The sequence below is a fragment of the Staurois parvus genome, unplaced genomic scaffold, assembly GCF_062004578.1.
Source record: "Staurois parvus isolate SC_StPar_1 unplaced genomic scaffold, SC_StPar_1.0 ptg001243l, whole genome shotgun sequence".
Lineage (NCBI taxonomy): Eukaryota > Metazoa > Chordata > Amphibia > Anura > Ranidae > Staurois > Staurois parvus.
This window is the reverse complement of record NW_028319039.1, coordinates 25,498-39,988: the sequence shown is the minus strand read 5'-3', so window position 1 is coordinate 39,988 and position 14,491 is coordinate 25,498. Positions and strand designations below refer to the sequence as shown.

The 14,491-nt window shown below is 51.0% G+C and overlaps 1 protein-coding gene across 1 annotated transcript in view; it reads left to right on the top strand.

Annotated features, from left to right (window-relative positions):
• The window catches only part of LOC149437923 (mitochondrial disaggregase-like), a gene marked incomplete at its 3' end in the record, with an annotated part of 77,767 nt that overhangs the window by 51,727 nt on the left and 11,549 nt on the right, over window positions 1-14,491 (top strand). Inside the window, exon 7 of the mRNA XM_089660443.1 lies at window positions 2,162-2,259. Coding sequence (XP_089516569.1) covers window positions 2,162-2,259 — 98 coding nt within the window. The remainder of the gene's footprint in view (window positions 1-2,161; window positions 2,260-14,491) is intronic.

Below are 14,491 nucleotides of genomic sequence, written 5' to 3'. Positions count from 1 at the left end.
GCACTGTGAATGTTTACATGTTATGTGCAATTAAACCATGGCAACATCTAATGTTTGTGTAGTATTATGTTCAGCAGACTGTGTTCTTCTATTGTTGTGACTTAGATGACGTTCAGAGCACATTTTATGCCCAATTCATGCAAAACACGTAATCCCAAGGGGTTCACATACTTTTTCTTGCAACTGTAAATGGACGAAAACGAATGTAAATGGACAAAGACGGATGTAGATGGATGAAAACGGACGTAAACGGATGAAAATGAATATAAACGGATGAAAATGCATGTAAATGGACGAAGACAGATGTAAATGGACGAAAACGTATATAAATGGACGAAAACAGATGTAAATGGACGAAAACGTATATAAATGGACGAAAACAGATGTAAATGGACAAAGACGGATGTAGATAGACGAAAATGGATGTAAACGGACTAAAACGAAACAATGGATGTAAATGGCTGAAAACGCATGTAAACGAACATAAATGGACAAAGACGGATGTAGATGGACGAAAACGTAGTAAACGGATAAAACCGTATGTAAACGGACAAAAACGGATAAAAATGGATGTAAATGGATGTAAACGGATGAAAAACAGATGTGAACTGATCTGTTTTTTTAATGTGACTGAACTGATAAAAAAAACGGAGCGCCCGTGTGAAAGGGGCCTTGCAGCTCCCCCCCCCCCCCCCCCGTTGTTATGGAGATCAGGAGTTCTGTGGTCTTGCCACACTTCCTATCTAGGCTGACAACACTGCTCCTCCATGGACACAGTAATAGTGAGTGTTGTCACCCTAGGACAGGAAGTGTGTTAATGACAGAATCACCAGAATCCCTTCTCTTCGGGAGAAGGAGGTGTTCTGTAGTTCTGTCCAAGGGTGATAATACTGCTCCTCCATAGATACAGTACAGTGAATGAGTACAATGAATGTTGTCACCCCAGGACAGGAAGTGTGTTAATGACAGAGTCCCCAGAATCCCTTCATATCATGTTATGGAAATAGAAGGAGAAGGAGTTGTTCTGTAGTTCTGTCCTGGGGTGACAACACTGCTACTGTATAGATACAGTACAGTGATTGAGTACAATGAGCGTCGTCACCCCAGGACAGGAAGTGTGTTACTGACAGAATCCCCAGAATCCCTTTATATCAATGAGCATTGTCACGACAGGAAGTGTGGTACTGGCAGGATCACCATAACCCCTCCCACCTTGTTTTGGGGCAATGAAGGGAGGCTTTTATTAGTTCTGTCATAAGGTGACAACACTGTTCCTCCATGAACACAGTACAGTGAGTGTTGTCACCCTAGGACAGGAAGTGTGCTACAGACAGCATCACATAACCCCTCCCCCTTATGTTAGGGTGATAAGGGGCGGCTTTTATTAGTTCTATCCTTAGGTGACAACGCAGCTCCTCCATTAACATCTCTGCTCTCTGTTCAGGGTGATTGGTCTAGTCCCCCCCCCCCCCCGTATCAGTAGTGGGCGGAGCCTGCTGTGTCCCTCCCACATCTCTGCTCTCCTTGTGTATTGTGATTGGTCTAGTCTCCCCCTCCTCTACCCCAGGTCTCTGTAGTGGGTGGAGCCTGCTCTGTCCCTCCCACAACTCTGCTCTCTCTCTCTCTGCAGGGTGACTGGCCTCCCACATCTCTGCTCTCTGTTCAGGGTGATTGGTCTAGTCCCCCCCCCCCCGTATCTGTAGTGGGCGGAGCCTGCTGTGTCCCTCCCACAGCTCTGCTCTCTTTCCTTGTGCAGGGTGACTGGTCTAGTCCCCCCCCGTCCCCCCCCGGGGTCTCTTTAGTGGGTGGAGCCTGCTGTGTCCCTCCCACAGCTCTGCTCTCTCTCTTTGTGCCGGGTGACTGGTCTTGTCTCCGCCCCCTCTTGTAGGTTTCTGTGGTAGGTGGGGCCTGCTGGGTCACTCCCACAGCTCCGCTCAGTGCACAGGCTATGTCCAGCACAGTGATGATGTCACGGCTACTTTTACCAGGTAATATCTGGCTTTGTAAAGGCATTTGGTGCGCACAGAGTGGATTTATTTTAGTGGCTGATGAGGAATAGATTCAAGTGATGTATTTATTTTGCCCGGAGTTCACCTTTAATGCCCGATGTGATGACTTCCATGTAATCTCACCCCCCCTCTGGTCTCTCTCCCCTTTCCAGGCGCCAACCCCTTACAGGTGAATGACATGGGTCACAAGCCCCTGGACTACGCCCGGGAGGGGGAGCTGAAGAAGATGCTGAAGGAATGGGAGTCCAAGGTGAGCGTCCGCAGCATGCAATGTCCACTTCTCAAAGAGACAGAATCATGTGACAAGAGAGTGTAGTCCTCTCCAGGGGCACTGTGAAAAGCCTGCTGAATCTTAGTGAGCTTGGTGTTACATCGTATTAAACACTGCAGGCGATCTACTAGGACTAGAGAACCCTCCCTCACCTCATTGTTATGAAGAGGAGGGGAGGTGGTGGTTTTCCATAGCTCTGTCCTAGGGTGACAACGCTGCTCCGCCATAGATACAGCACAGAAAGCCTTGTCACCCCAGGACAGGAAGGGTATTACTGACGAGATCACCAGAGAAATTCCCCCTTCAGTTCCTGTTTTAGGGTGACAAAGCTGCTCCTCCATAGATACCTCATAGTAAGCGTTGTCACCCCAGGACAGGAAGTGTATTACTGACAAGATCACCAGAGCACTTCCCCCTACACTTCCTGTTTTAGGGTGACAACCCTGCTTTTCCATAGATACAGCATAGCAAACGTTGTCACCCCAGGACAGGAAGTATATTGCTCGCAAGATCACCAGAGCACTTCCCCCTTCACTTCCTGTTTTAGGGTGACAACACTGGTCCTTCATAGATACAGCACAGTAAATGTTGTCACCCCAGGACAGGAAGGGTATTACTGACAAGATCACCAGAGCATTTCCCCCTACACTTCCTGTTTTAGGGTGACAAAGCTGCTCCTCCATAGATACAGCACAGTAAACGTGGTCACCCCAGGACAGGAAGTGTATTACTGACAAGATCACCAGAGCAATTCCCCTACACTTCCTGTTTTAGGGTGACAACACTGGTCCTCCATAGATACAGCACTGTAAACGTTGTCATCCCAGGACAGGAAGGGTATGGCTGGCAAGATCACCAGAGCATTTCCTCCTACACTTCCTGTTTTATGGGTGACAACGCTGCTCCTCCATAGGTGGAGGTGGTCTGTAGTTCTTCTCCCCCCATCAGCCCCCCTGGGCCCCATCTTGATCCACCAATATGCATGAGACGTACGGCTCCCCAGTGTCTCTCTCTCCTCGTTGCCTCACTGGCTATGATTGACAGCAGCATTAGCCAATGGCTCCCGCTGCTGTGTGAGCCAATGAGGAAAGAGAGAGACCCGGGGGAGCCTCGGCTCTCATGCACATTGCTGGATGTATGCCAGTATTTTCTGATAACATGCTGCCATCAATTTTCACAAGATTCCCCATGCCTGTAGAGCTCCCCCAAAACATCAGTGAGCTACCACCATGCTTCACAGTTGGGATGGTATTCTTGTCGCCCCAAACATAGCGCTTGTGGTTGTGACCATAAAGCTCTTTATTTGGTCTCATCTACGTTACAGTGTGCCAGAAGCGTGGGAGGCATGTCCAGGGGTGGTCAGGTATTGTCCAGGGGTTGTCAGGGATTGTCCAGGGGTTGTCAGGTGTAGTCCAGGGGTTGTCGGGTGTTGTCCAGGGGTTGTCGGGTATTGTCCAGGGGTTGTCAGGGATTGTCCAGGGGTTGTCGGGTGTTGTCCAGGGGTTGTCGGGTATTGTCCAGGGGTTGTCAGGTGTAGTCCAGGGGTTGTCGGGTGTTGTCCAGGGGTTGTCGGGTGTTGTCCAGGGGTTGTCGGGTATTGTCCAGGGGTTGTCAGGTGTTGTCCAGGGGTTGTCGGGTATTTCCAGGGGTTGTCGGGCATTATCCAGGACATGTCGGGCATTGTCCAGGGGTTGTCGGGCGTTGTCCAGGGGTTGTCGGGCATTGTCTAGGGGTTGTCAGGCGTTGTCCAGGTTATGTCGGGCATCGTCCAGGGGTTGTCGGGCGTCGTCCAGGGGGTGTCGGGCATCCAGGGGTTGTCAGGCATATTGTAACCACGCTTTTTTTGTAGCATTGGCACTTCTTTCTGGCAACTCGGCCATGCAGCTCATTTTTGTTCAAGTATTGTCTTATTGTGCTCCTTGAAACAATCACACCGTCTTTTCCCAGAGCAGCCTGGATTTCTGCTGAGGTGACCTGTGTGGGGGGGCTTTCCTTTAAACCCCGAACAATTCTGGCAGTTGTGGCTGCCATCTTTCTTGGTCTACCTGACCTTGGCTTGGTATCAGGAGATCCCGAATTTTCCACTTAATAGGTGATTGAATGGTACTGACTGGCATATTCAAGGCTTTGGACATCTTTTTATTTCCTTTTCCATCTTTAGAAAGTTCCATTACCTTGTTATGCAGGTCTTTTTGACAGTTCTTTTCTGCTCCCCATGGCTCAGTGTCTCGGCCTGCTCAGTGCATCCACGTGAGAGCCAATAAACTCATTGACTATTTATACACTGACACTCATTGCAATTTAAAAAGCCACAGATGTGGGACATTAACCTTTAATTGCCATTGGACCCTGTGCCTGACCCCTTGTGTGTCTTCACCAAGGCTGAAGATTCCAGGGGGCGGAGACTTCTGATCCAAGGGGTGGAGACTTGAGCACAGGTAGGATCACCAGAACCCCTCCCCCTTTGTTATGGAGATAGGGGAGGGGGAGCAAAGTGTTCTGTCCTAGGATGACAACGTTGCTCCTGCTTAGATACAATAAAGTGAGCGTTGTCACCCCAGAACAGGACGTGTGTGAACTGGCAGGGCCACCAGAACACTTCTATTATGCAGGGGAGGGGGAGGTGTCCTGTAGTTCTATCCTAGGGTGACAACACTTTTCCTATATGGATAAAATACAGTGAGCGTTGTCACCCCAGAACAGGAGGTGTGTTAACTGGCTGGATCGCTGTGTTTGACACTCTGGTGTCTTGTGGCCTTGCCCCCCTCTGTCTGTAGTCCCTCTCTGGAACGGGGTACCTCCCTGTATCCCCGCCCCCTTGCCCCCCTGTCTGTAGTCCCTCTCTAGAATGGGGTCCCTCCCTGTATCCTCCCCTCTTGCCCTCCTATGTCCCGCTCTAGAATGGGGGCCCTCCCTGTATCCTCCCCCCTTGCCCCCCTATGTCCCGCTCTGGAACGGGGTCCCTCCCTGTATCCTCCCCCCTTGCCCCCCTATTTCCCGCTGTGGAATGGGGTCCCTCCCTGTATCCTCCCCCGTTGTCCCCCTATGTCCCGCTCTGGAAGGGGGTCCCTCCCTGTATCCTCCCCCCTTGCCCCCCTATTTCCCGCTGTGGAATGGGGTCCCTCCCTGTATCCTCCCCCGTTGTCCCCCTATGTCCCGCTCTGGAAGAAGGTCCCTCCCTGTATCCTCCTCCCTTGCCCCCCTACGTCCCGCTCTGGAATGGGGTCCCTCCCTGTATCCTCCCCCCTTGCCCCCCTACGTCCCGCTCTGGAACAGGGTCCCTCCCTGTATCCTCCCCCCTTGCCCACCTACGTCCCGCTGTGGAACGTGGTCCCTCCCTGTATCCTCCCCCCTTGCCCCCCTACGTCCCGCTCTGGAATGGGGTCCCTCCCTGTATCCTCCCCCCTTGCCCCCCTACGTCCCGCTCTGTAATGGGGTCCCTCCCTGTATCCTCCCCCCTTGCCCCCCTACGTCCCGCTCTGTAACGGGGTCCCTCCCTGTATCCTCCCCCCTTGCCCCCCTACGTCCCGCTCTGTAACGGGGTCCCTCCCTGTATCCTCCCCCCTTGCCCCCTCTGTCTGTAGTCCCTCTCTGGAACGGGGTCCCTCCCTGTATCCTCCCACCTTGCCCCCCTATGTCCCGCTCTGTAACGGGGTCCCTCCCTGTATCCTCCCCCCTTGCCCCCCTATGTCCCTCTCTGGAACGGGGTCCCTCCCTGCATCCTCCCCCCTTGCCCCCCTATGTCCCGTTCTGGAACGTGGTCCCTCCCTGTATCCTCCCCCTTGCCCCCCTACGTCCCGCTCTGTAACGGGGTCCCTCCTTGTATCCTCCCCCTTGCCCCCCTACGTCCCGCTCTGTAACGGGGTCCCTCCCTGTACCCTCCCCCCTTGCCCCCCTATGTCTCTCTCTGGAACGGGGTCCCTCCCTGTATCCTCCCCCCTTGCCCCCCTACGTCCCGCTCTGTAACGGGGTCCCTCTTGTATCCTCCCCCTTGCCCCCCTACGTCCCGCTCTGTAACGGGGTCCCTCCCTGTATCCTCCCCCTTGCCCCCCTACGTCCCGCTCTGTAACGGGGTCCCTCCTTGTACCCTCCCCCCTTGCCCCCCTACGTCCCGCTCTGTAACGGGGTGCCTCCTTGTACCCTCCCCCTTGCCCCCCTACGTCCCGCTCTGTAACGGGGTCCCTCCTTGTACCCTCCCCCCTTGCCCCCCTATGTCTCTCTCTGGAATGGGGTCCCTCCCTGTATCCTCCCCCCTTGCCCCCCTACGTCCCGCTCTGTAACGGGGTCCCTCCTTGTATCCTCCCCCTTGCCCCCCTACGTCCCGCTCTGTAACGGGGTCCCTCCTTGTATCCTCCCCCTTGCCCCCCTACGTCCCGCTCTGTAACGGGGTCCCTCCCTGTACCCTCCCCCCTTGCCCCCCTATGTCTCTCTCTGGAACGGGGTCCCTCCCTGTATCCTCCCCCCTTGCCCCCCTACGTCCCGCTCTGTAACGGGGTCCCTCCTTGTATCCTCCCCCTTGCCCCCCTACGTCCCGCTCTGGAACGGGGTCCCTCCTTGTATCCTCCCCCCTTGCCCCCCTACGTCCCGCTCTGTAACGGGGTCCCTCCTTGTATCCTCCCCCTTGCCCCCCTACGTCCCGCTCTGTAACGGGGTCCCTCCTTGTATCCTCCCGCTGCATCAAACAACAAGATGCTGCCGATCGGCGACCTGTTTGTATCCGGCGTTCGCCGTATTTCTCTCGGCGCGGGAGATGAATCTGCTTATAACGCCGTGGCGGGCGGTGACAGGGGCGCGTGATGAACAGCCAGCTGGGGGGGACAGGACGCTGGCAGCCAGCAATTCTGTATCCGCTCTCTTCTGGGACTCCCCGGCAATTTATGGCTCATTTTAATCACAGACGAGAATGAATAGACGGGAGTATTTAAAGCCGAGGCGGCTCATACATTTCACCGGCACGCCGGGCTGACAACCCTCAAACATTTACATTTGTCGTCTCTTCCCTCCTCGTGTACCGCCGGTGACCCAACTGAGGAGGCTTCTATTGCAGGAGTGAGAGACGGGGCGGGGTTGGGTTGGGGGAGATTCACCAGGCCGGCACAGGGTCACCTGCTGTTCGGCCGTACTCGGCGCTGTGTTCCTGGTGGTCCAGGCGATCCGACCACGCAGTGCTGGAGATCAAGGGTTTCCCAAAGTCCGATGTCCCCTAGTGACCTAAATCTGCCTTGGAGCTAAAGCTGGCCATAGATGGAGCAGATGAGCCGGCCAAGGTTGGTCCAATCCCACCCAATAACCTTCGATCTGAAATCTGAAGGAACCCGGAGGTCCTACAGTGTATGGCCAGTTTAGCATTTCGAGGACTTATCCCATGCTGCGCCTGTTTTTGGGGAGCTCATAACTCCACAAATTGTTTTTTCTGGTCTTTAGCGCCAAAAACATTTTTTTTAAACGGAAATCGGCTGTTTTTTGAAAAATCGATCCAGGTGGATTTACAGCCGCCCAATCGCCTTTATAGCTCTGTGAAGGGCTGCCAATACTGTTGGTGGCAATGCTACCACCAGTGGTGGTTCCCGGGCTCTCCCATTCCTCCAGGGAGCTGAGGACTTCAGTAAGTGTCCCAGGATGGCATCCCACACAGGAGATGGAGGAACATCAGTTCCCCCATCTCCTCTGTGAAAAAGTAATCCGGTCAGTGATTTTGTCACTTTCGGATTCAGAGCCGCCATTCTCTCGCTGTTACAGCCATGGAAGCGTCTAACCTGGCACAGTCTGTGTTTAGTTGTTTGCTTTGGAGGGCAGGAGAGACATCAGGGATCTAATAGACCCCTGATGTCTCTATAAAGAGTACCTGTCACCTGCTCAAAGCTTTATCAAGGGGGCTTGTTAGCCTCCTTTTAAAAGCAATATACACTGCTCAAAAAAAATGAAAGGAAGACTTTGAAAACTTTGAGAAATCTCCTGCTGGATCTCTGTACTGACATGGACGGGGTGATGTGTGAGGAATGTAAGGACGCCACATCTTTTGATGGAAATGAAAATGATCGACTGTCAAGGATTTGTATCGACCTACAGAGGACTGAATTCAAAGACACCCCGAAAATCAAAAAATGATGCAGCAGGCGAGTCCATTGGGCTGAAATGTCATTGCAGCAACTCAGAATGGTCCTCAGTAGTCTGTGTGGCCCCCACGTGCTTGTATGCATGCCTGACAACGTCGGGGGAGGCTTCTAATGAGACCATGGTTGGTGTCCTGGGGGATTTCCTCCCAGATCTGGACCAGGGTGTCACTGAGCTCCTGGACAGTCTGAGGTGCAACCTGGCATCGTCGGATGGACCGAAACATGACATCCCAGAGGGGTTCTATTGGATTTAGGTCAGGAGAGCGTGGGGGCCATTCAATGGTATCAATTCCTTCATCCTCCAGGAACTGCCTGCATACTCTCCCCACATGAGGCCGGGCATTGTCCTGCACCAGGAGGAACCCAGGACCCACCGCACCAGGAGGAACCCAGGACCCACCGCACCAGGAGGAACCCAGGACCCACTGCACCAGGAGGAACCCAGGACCCACTGCACCAGGAGGAACCCAGGACCCACTGTACCAGGAGGAACCCAGGACGAACCCAGGACCCACTGTACCAGGAGGAACCCAAAACCCACTGCACCAGCGTAGGGTCTGACAATGAGTCCAAACATTTCATCCCCATACCTAATGACAGTCAGGGTGCCATTGTCTAGCCTGTAGAGGTCTGTGCGTCCCTCCATGGAGATGCCTCCCCAGACCATCACTGACCCACCACCAGAACCGTCATGCTGAACCATGTTACAGGCAGCAGAACGTTCTCCACGGCATCTCCAGACCCTTTCACGTCTGTCACATGTGCTCAGGGGGAACCTGCTCTCATCTGTGAAAAGCACAGGGCGCCAGTGGTGGACCTGCCAATTCTGGGGTTCAATGGCAAATGCCAATCCAGCTCTATGGTGCCGAGCAGTGAGCACAGGGCCCACTAGAGGATGTCGGGCCCTCAGGCCACCCTCATGAAGTCTGTTTCTGATTGTTTGGTCAGAGACATTCACACCAGTGGCCTGCTGGAGGTCATTTTGTAGGGTTCTGGCAGTGCTCATCCTGTTCCTCCTTGCACAAAGGAGTAGATACCGGTCCTGCTGATGGGTTAAGGACCTTCTATGGCCTTGTCCAGCTTTCCTAGAGGAACTGCCTGTCTCCTGGAATCTCCTCCATGCTCTTGAGACTGTGCTGGGAGACACAGCAAACCTTCTGACAATGGCACATATTGATGTGCCATCCTGGAGGAGCTGGACTGCCTGTGCAACCTCTGTAGGGTCCAGGTATGGCCTCATGCTACCAGTAGTGACACCGACCCTAGCCAAATGCAAAATGAGTGAAAAACAGAAAAGATGAGTAGGGAAAAAAATGTCACCTGTAAAACCATTCCTGTTTTGGGGGTCGTCTCATTGTTGCCCATCTAGTGCACCTCTTGTTAATTTCATGAACACCAGAGCAGCTGAAACTGATTGCCAACCCCCTCTACGACTTACCTGACCAGATCAGTATCCCAGGAGTTTCACTGACTTGATGCTAGACTCAAAATGTTCCTTTACTTTTTTGAGCACTGTAGTTGCATGGAAAGTAAGGGGTCAGCAGTCCTCTCCAGAGAGCGTACATAAAAGAGCTTTGGTGGCGCTCCAAGGGAGACTGCAAGCTCCCGCAATGTAGGCAGGCCCTTGCTGGTCCTGCATCGTATGTGATGACATCAGAGAGGGGGCGGGTGCACAATCAGTGAACAGGAGTGACTTTTTGGGATCGGGGAGGAAGAATATTTTTACAAGTGACCACTTGTTGACCACAACATCAGGATTTGGGCCTTCAAGTTTGCGCTTAATTTAGACCTTTCTCTGAAGGCTGCCAATACTGTAAATGCTAGTTTTCTGGCTTCTCTTTGTATGCCTGAAAACTCGCAGTAAAGATAGTCCTTACCTGCATCTGGGCTAGAGATTCAAAGCATTGGGTGACAATCAGGCACCAGAATGAGAAGTCACCAATTGAAGTCATCTTGCATCTCCTGGGAAAATATTTTTTAAACCACATTATGCACAAAATTTCTTGGAGCCAAATTCCGAGCCTCCATAATTGAAGGTACTGAAATCCAATGAATGAAAGGGGCGGGGTCAGGGACAGTCAGGCTGCAGAGGAAGAAGCTAGATGATGCTGGATGTCCTCCAGCCAACAAATGAGGCAGAGCTCTATCTGACTTGTTGCAGCTTCTAGTGCACATTGTGAGACGCTCACAGTGTGCAGTGAAATCAGAGTAAGCCATTTAATTCCAATAGAGAAGCTGGTACAACTGTGCAAGACTGAAGGGGAGGAGGGAGGATCTGTCTAGATCTCAAATGTTGGACATCCTTTATAGAAGATCTTCAGGATCTTTGGATGTAAAGTTGGGGAGCCACCACATGACCAATGCCAAGCTCTCACCCTAAGAGGCTTTATTTTTCGAGCAAGCCATTAATATCAAAGTGCTCTCTATTTTGGCATTCTGAGCTGGCAAAGGGATGGGGTGAATGGGCGCATACCTTGTGTGGTGACCCCCAGGACCCCAAGGTGCTCTGGTATGCGAATTTCCATCTGCATTTGTGGAGTCCAGCTTTAAGAAAACTGTATGTAGAGTGAGGAATGATGCCTGAGATACCGAACAATAGATTTGGGGTTATTGAATTGGCTTTGTGGTGCGCTCCCAGGCTTTTAGTGCGGTCTCAGATGTCCTAACCAGCCTGTTTTGCCAAGTCTCTGTGGTGAAGACATCATCGGTCACAATAAAGTACGGTTTGGATCATCGTTCTCAGCTCTGGATTTCACCGCTGACCATAATGGATAGAAGAAAATGTAACAGGAGATCTTTAGATTTCCATAAGTTACTGTAAATCTGAGAGCGTCTTGGACTTTTGGCTAAGATCAAGTGTGGTATATGTTCTTATCGTTGTCCAGTAGGTGTGCTGCACCTTCATTCTCACCTTTTGACAGGAGTGACTGGCCATAAAGTATCCCTGCTGCTATTATGGGGGTCCTGATGGACCTTCCCCGTGGGAAAGAAACCAAATTCAGCTCCCACTGGGTAAGGTGGGGACTGGGAGTATTTTCCTGGTGTGAAGGGTTCTGAGGGATCCAGTGATTTGAGCACTGCTACCGGATCTGAGGGCTGGGAAGGCAGTGTCTAGCACCCCATGTGAGGGGTGGCCCAGGGATGCTCTTAATATCACTATGGGCTTGGGACCCCACTGTGAGAGTGAGCACTTGGCTACAACAACATCCCCTTATTTCTTCACCTTGCTTCATAAGGCCTGGGGTAATTTTTGTTATCAGACTATGAGGCCTAGCCATTGTATAACATATTGACACCTACAGTTTTTTCCACGTGTGCCACTCCACCTTTATGTGTGTTCTTCACTCACCAGAGGGTAGGTGTGGGTCTTCCGGCCTACCTTCAAGGGGAGGATGTGTGGCCCTTAGATTCCTTCTTACTCTGCCTGGGGGGTCTCCTTTCTGGAGAACTCCTAACGTAGTACTCTGTGGTCATCTTCAGCTAGGCATGAAGAGAGGGGACCACCAGGCCTTTCAGCTAGGTGGACCATAGGTGGAGGTTGTTGTTCTTTGGGAGGGGACATACCCTGTGCATTTTTTTGTGTGTGTTTCTTGGCTCACATGTTTTTTTTGTTTTTGTTTTTTCCACACCACGCCATAAGCTCCTGGATCTTCAGAACTCTAGACCTGCAGTTGATTCAGAAGGAGGCAAAAACCCTTATAAAGTCCTAAGCAGTCCATTGTGTCTCTGTGGAACAGGCTGTCCATGATATATTTACTCAGACTCTTCATCAGGTGCTGCTTTTGCCTACTGAAGTACCATTGTCTCCAGGGATGATGTCTTCTATTCCAAAATCAGGTGCTTCCTTCTGCAGCTGGTCTCCTGGGTTGGACTTCTTTGCACACCATCTTGGCACTGCTGTGTCTTCCCAACTGAGAAGGAATGGGAGTCCTTCCTACACCTTTTTAGGAAGAGCTCCCATTCCTTCTCAGTTGGGAAGACCCAGATGTGCTAAGAGGGTGTCCAACGCAGGAGACCTACCAAGCTGGAGACTATCTCCTACTGAAGACCCATTGTCTCCAGGGATGATGTCTTTTACCCCAAAATTAGGTGGTTCCTTCTACAGCTGGTCTCCTGGGTTGGACTTTTTTGGATACCATCTTGGCACTGCTGTGTCTTCTCAACTGAGAAGCAATGGGAGTTCTTCCTACACCTTTTTAGGAAGAGCTCCCATTCCTTCTCAGTTGGGAAGACCCAGATGTGCCAAGATGGTGTCCAACGCAGGAGACCTACCAAGCTGGAGACTATCTCCTACTGAAGACCCAAAATTAGGTGGTTCCTTCTACAGCTGGTCTCCTGGGTTGGACTTTTTTGGATACCATCTTGGCACTGCTGTGTTCTCCCAACTGAGAAGGAATGGGAGTTCTTCCTATGTCTTTATTGGAAGAACTTCCTTTCCTTCTCAGTTTGGAAGACACAGCAGTTCTAAGATGGTTTCCAACCCAGGAGCCATACCAAGCTGTATAAGGAAAAACCTGTTTAGGGGTAGCATCCCTGAAGGTGAGGATTCTTCAGTAGGAGAAAGCCTCCAAATAGGAGAAGGACCTTTACCAGCCACCTGATGAAGAGCCTGAGTAAACATAGCAGAGACAACCTGTTCCATAAAGACACAATGGACTGCTCCACACCTGCATTTCCAGGATCACACTTTATAAGGGTAGCTGGCCAATACTGTGAGGCTCCATTTCACTCCCTGCAGGGAAATTCCCTGGGATCCATTTCCTCCCTGCTGGTAACCTCTGGTCATGGAGGAGAGGTCTACACTTTTGGGTGCGCCTCTGACCCTGCACTGCAAGTGAAGGTCATCGGAGGAAGGCTCAGGTTCTCACTGGCCTGTGATAGGCAAAGCACTCTAGTCCAGGGGTAGGAGACCTTGGTGAAACTACGAAATTACATTTTGTCCGAACATTCATACAGAAATTCCTTCCATCTTGCCATCATTAATTCAACTAATTTAGTTTGAAAGCCTTTGAAACTTGGTCCAGATCTGCTACTTGAATGCAATCCCAGATGTATTCAACAGGTTTCCTTACAATATTTATGATTTTTTGTTTTTTTTGCAAATAAAATCGCATTAACAGAACTTAATTTGTTTAAGAAAAATTTTCCGTTCTCATTATGGATCTTCAATTTGATCCCAATAACCATCGGAAAATCTAACAAAATGTTTAAAAAATGAACATTTTCAAACAAAATTCTACTAGAATATGGCCAGTTTTATTTCCTATAATTATAAATAGCCAGTTGTTCTATTTTGTACATTTTGAAACAAATTCAGCCATTTTTCTTAAAAAATACAAGTTGTAGAATGGATGTTTTCTTCTCCGTAGATTCCCACATCCTTGTTAGAGAAGTTTTGTATCAATTTCAACTCATTCTAGGGCGTCCTTTTTCAACCAGGGTCCTTTGAAACCCTAGGGTTCCTCCAGAGATTGCTAGAGGTTCCTTGAGCTGTGGTTGATTGACTTCTCCTCTTATGGTGCCTGCCGAATTTTGGGTCAGACACCAAATACGAGAGCCAGTGTCATGACACCAGAGATCTTTTTAGCTTTCTGCAAGGATACCATTTTCATCATCACAGTAAGAAGGCATTGTTCCTACTGGCTACCAATGTAAGCAGCACTCTTCCCACTGACCCCCAATGTAAGCAGCATTCTTCCCACTGACCACCAATGTAAGGGGCATTCTTCCCACTGACCCCCAATGTAAGTGACATTCTTCCCACTGACCCCCAATGTAAGGGACATTCTTCTCACTGACCTCCAATGTAAGGGACATTCTTCCCACTGATCACCAATGTAAGGGACATTCTTCCCACTGACCACCAATGTAAGGGACATTCTTCCCACTGACCCCCAATGTAAGGGACATTCTTCCCACTGACCTCCAATGTAAGGGACATTCTTCCCACTGACCTCCAATGTAAGGGACATTCTTCCCAATGATCACCAATGTTAGGGACATTCTTCCCACTGATCACCAATGTAAGGGACATTCTTCCCACTGACCCCCAATGTAAGGGGCATTCTTCCCACTGACCCCCAATGTAAGGGACA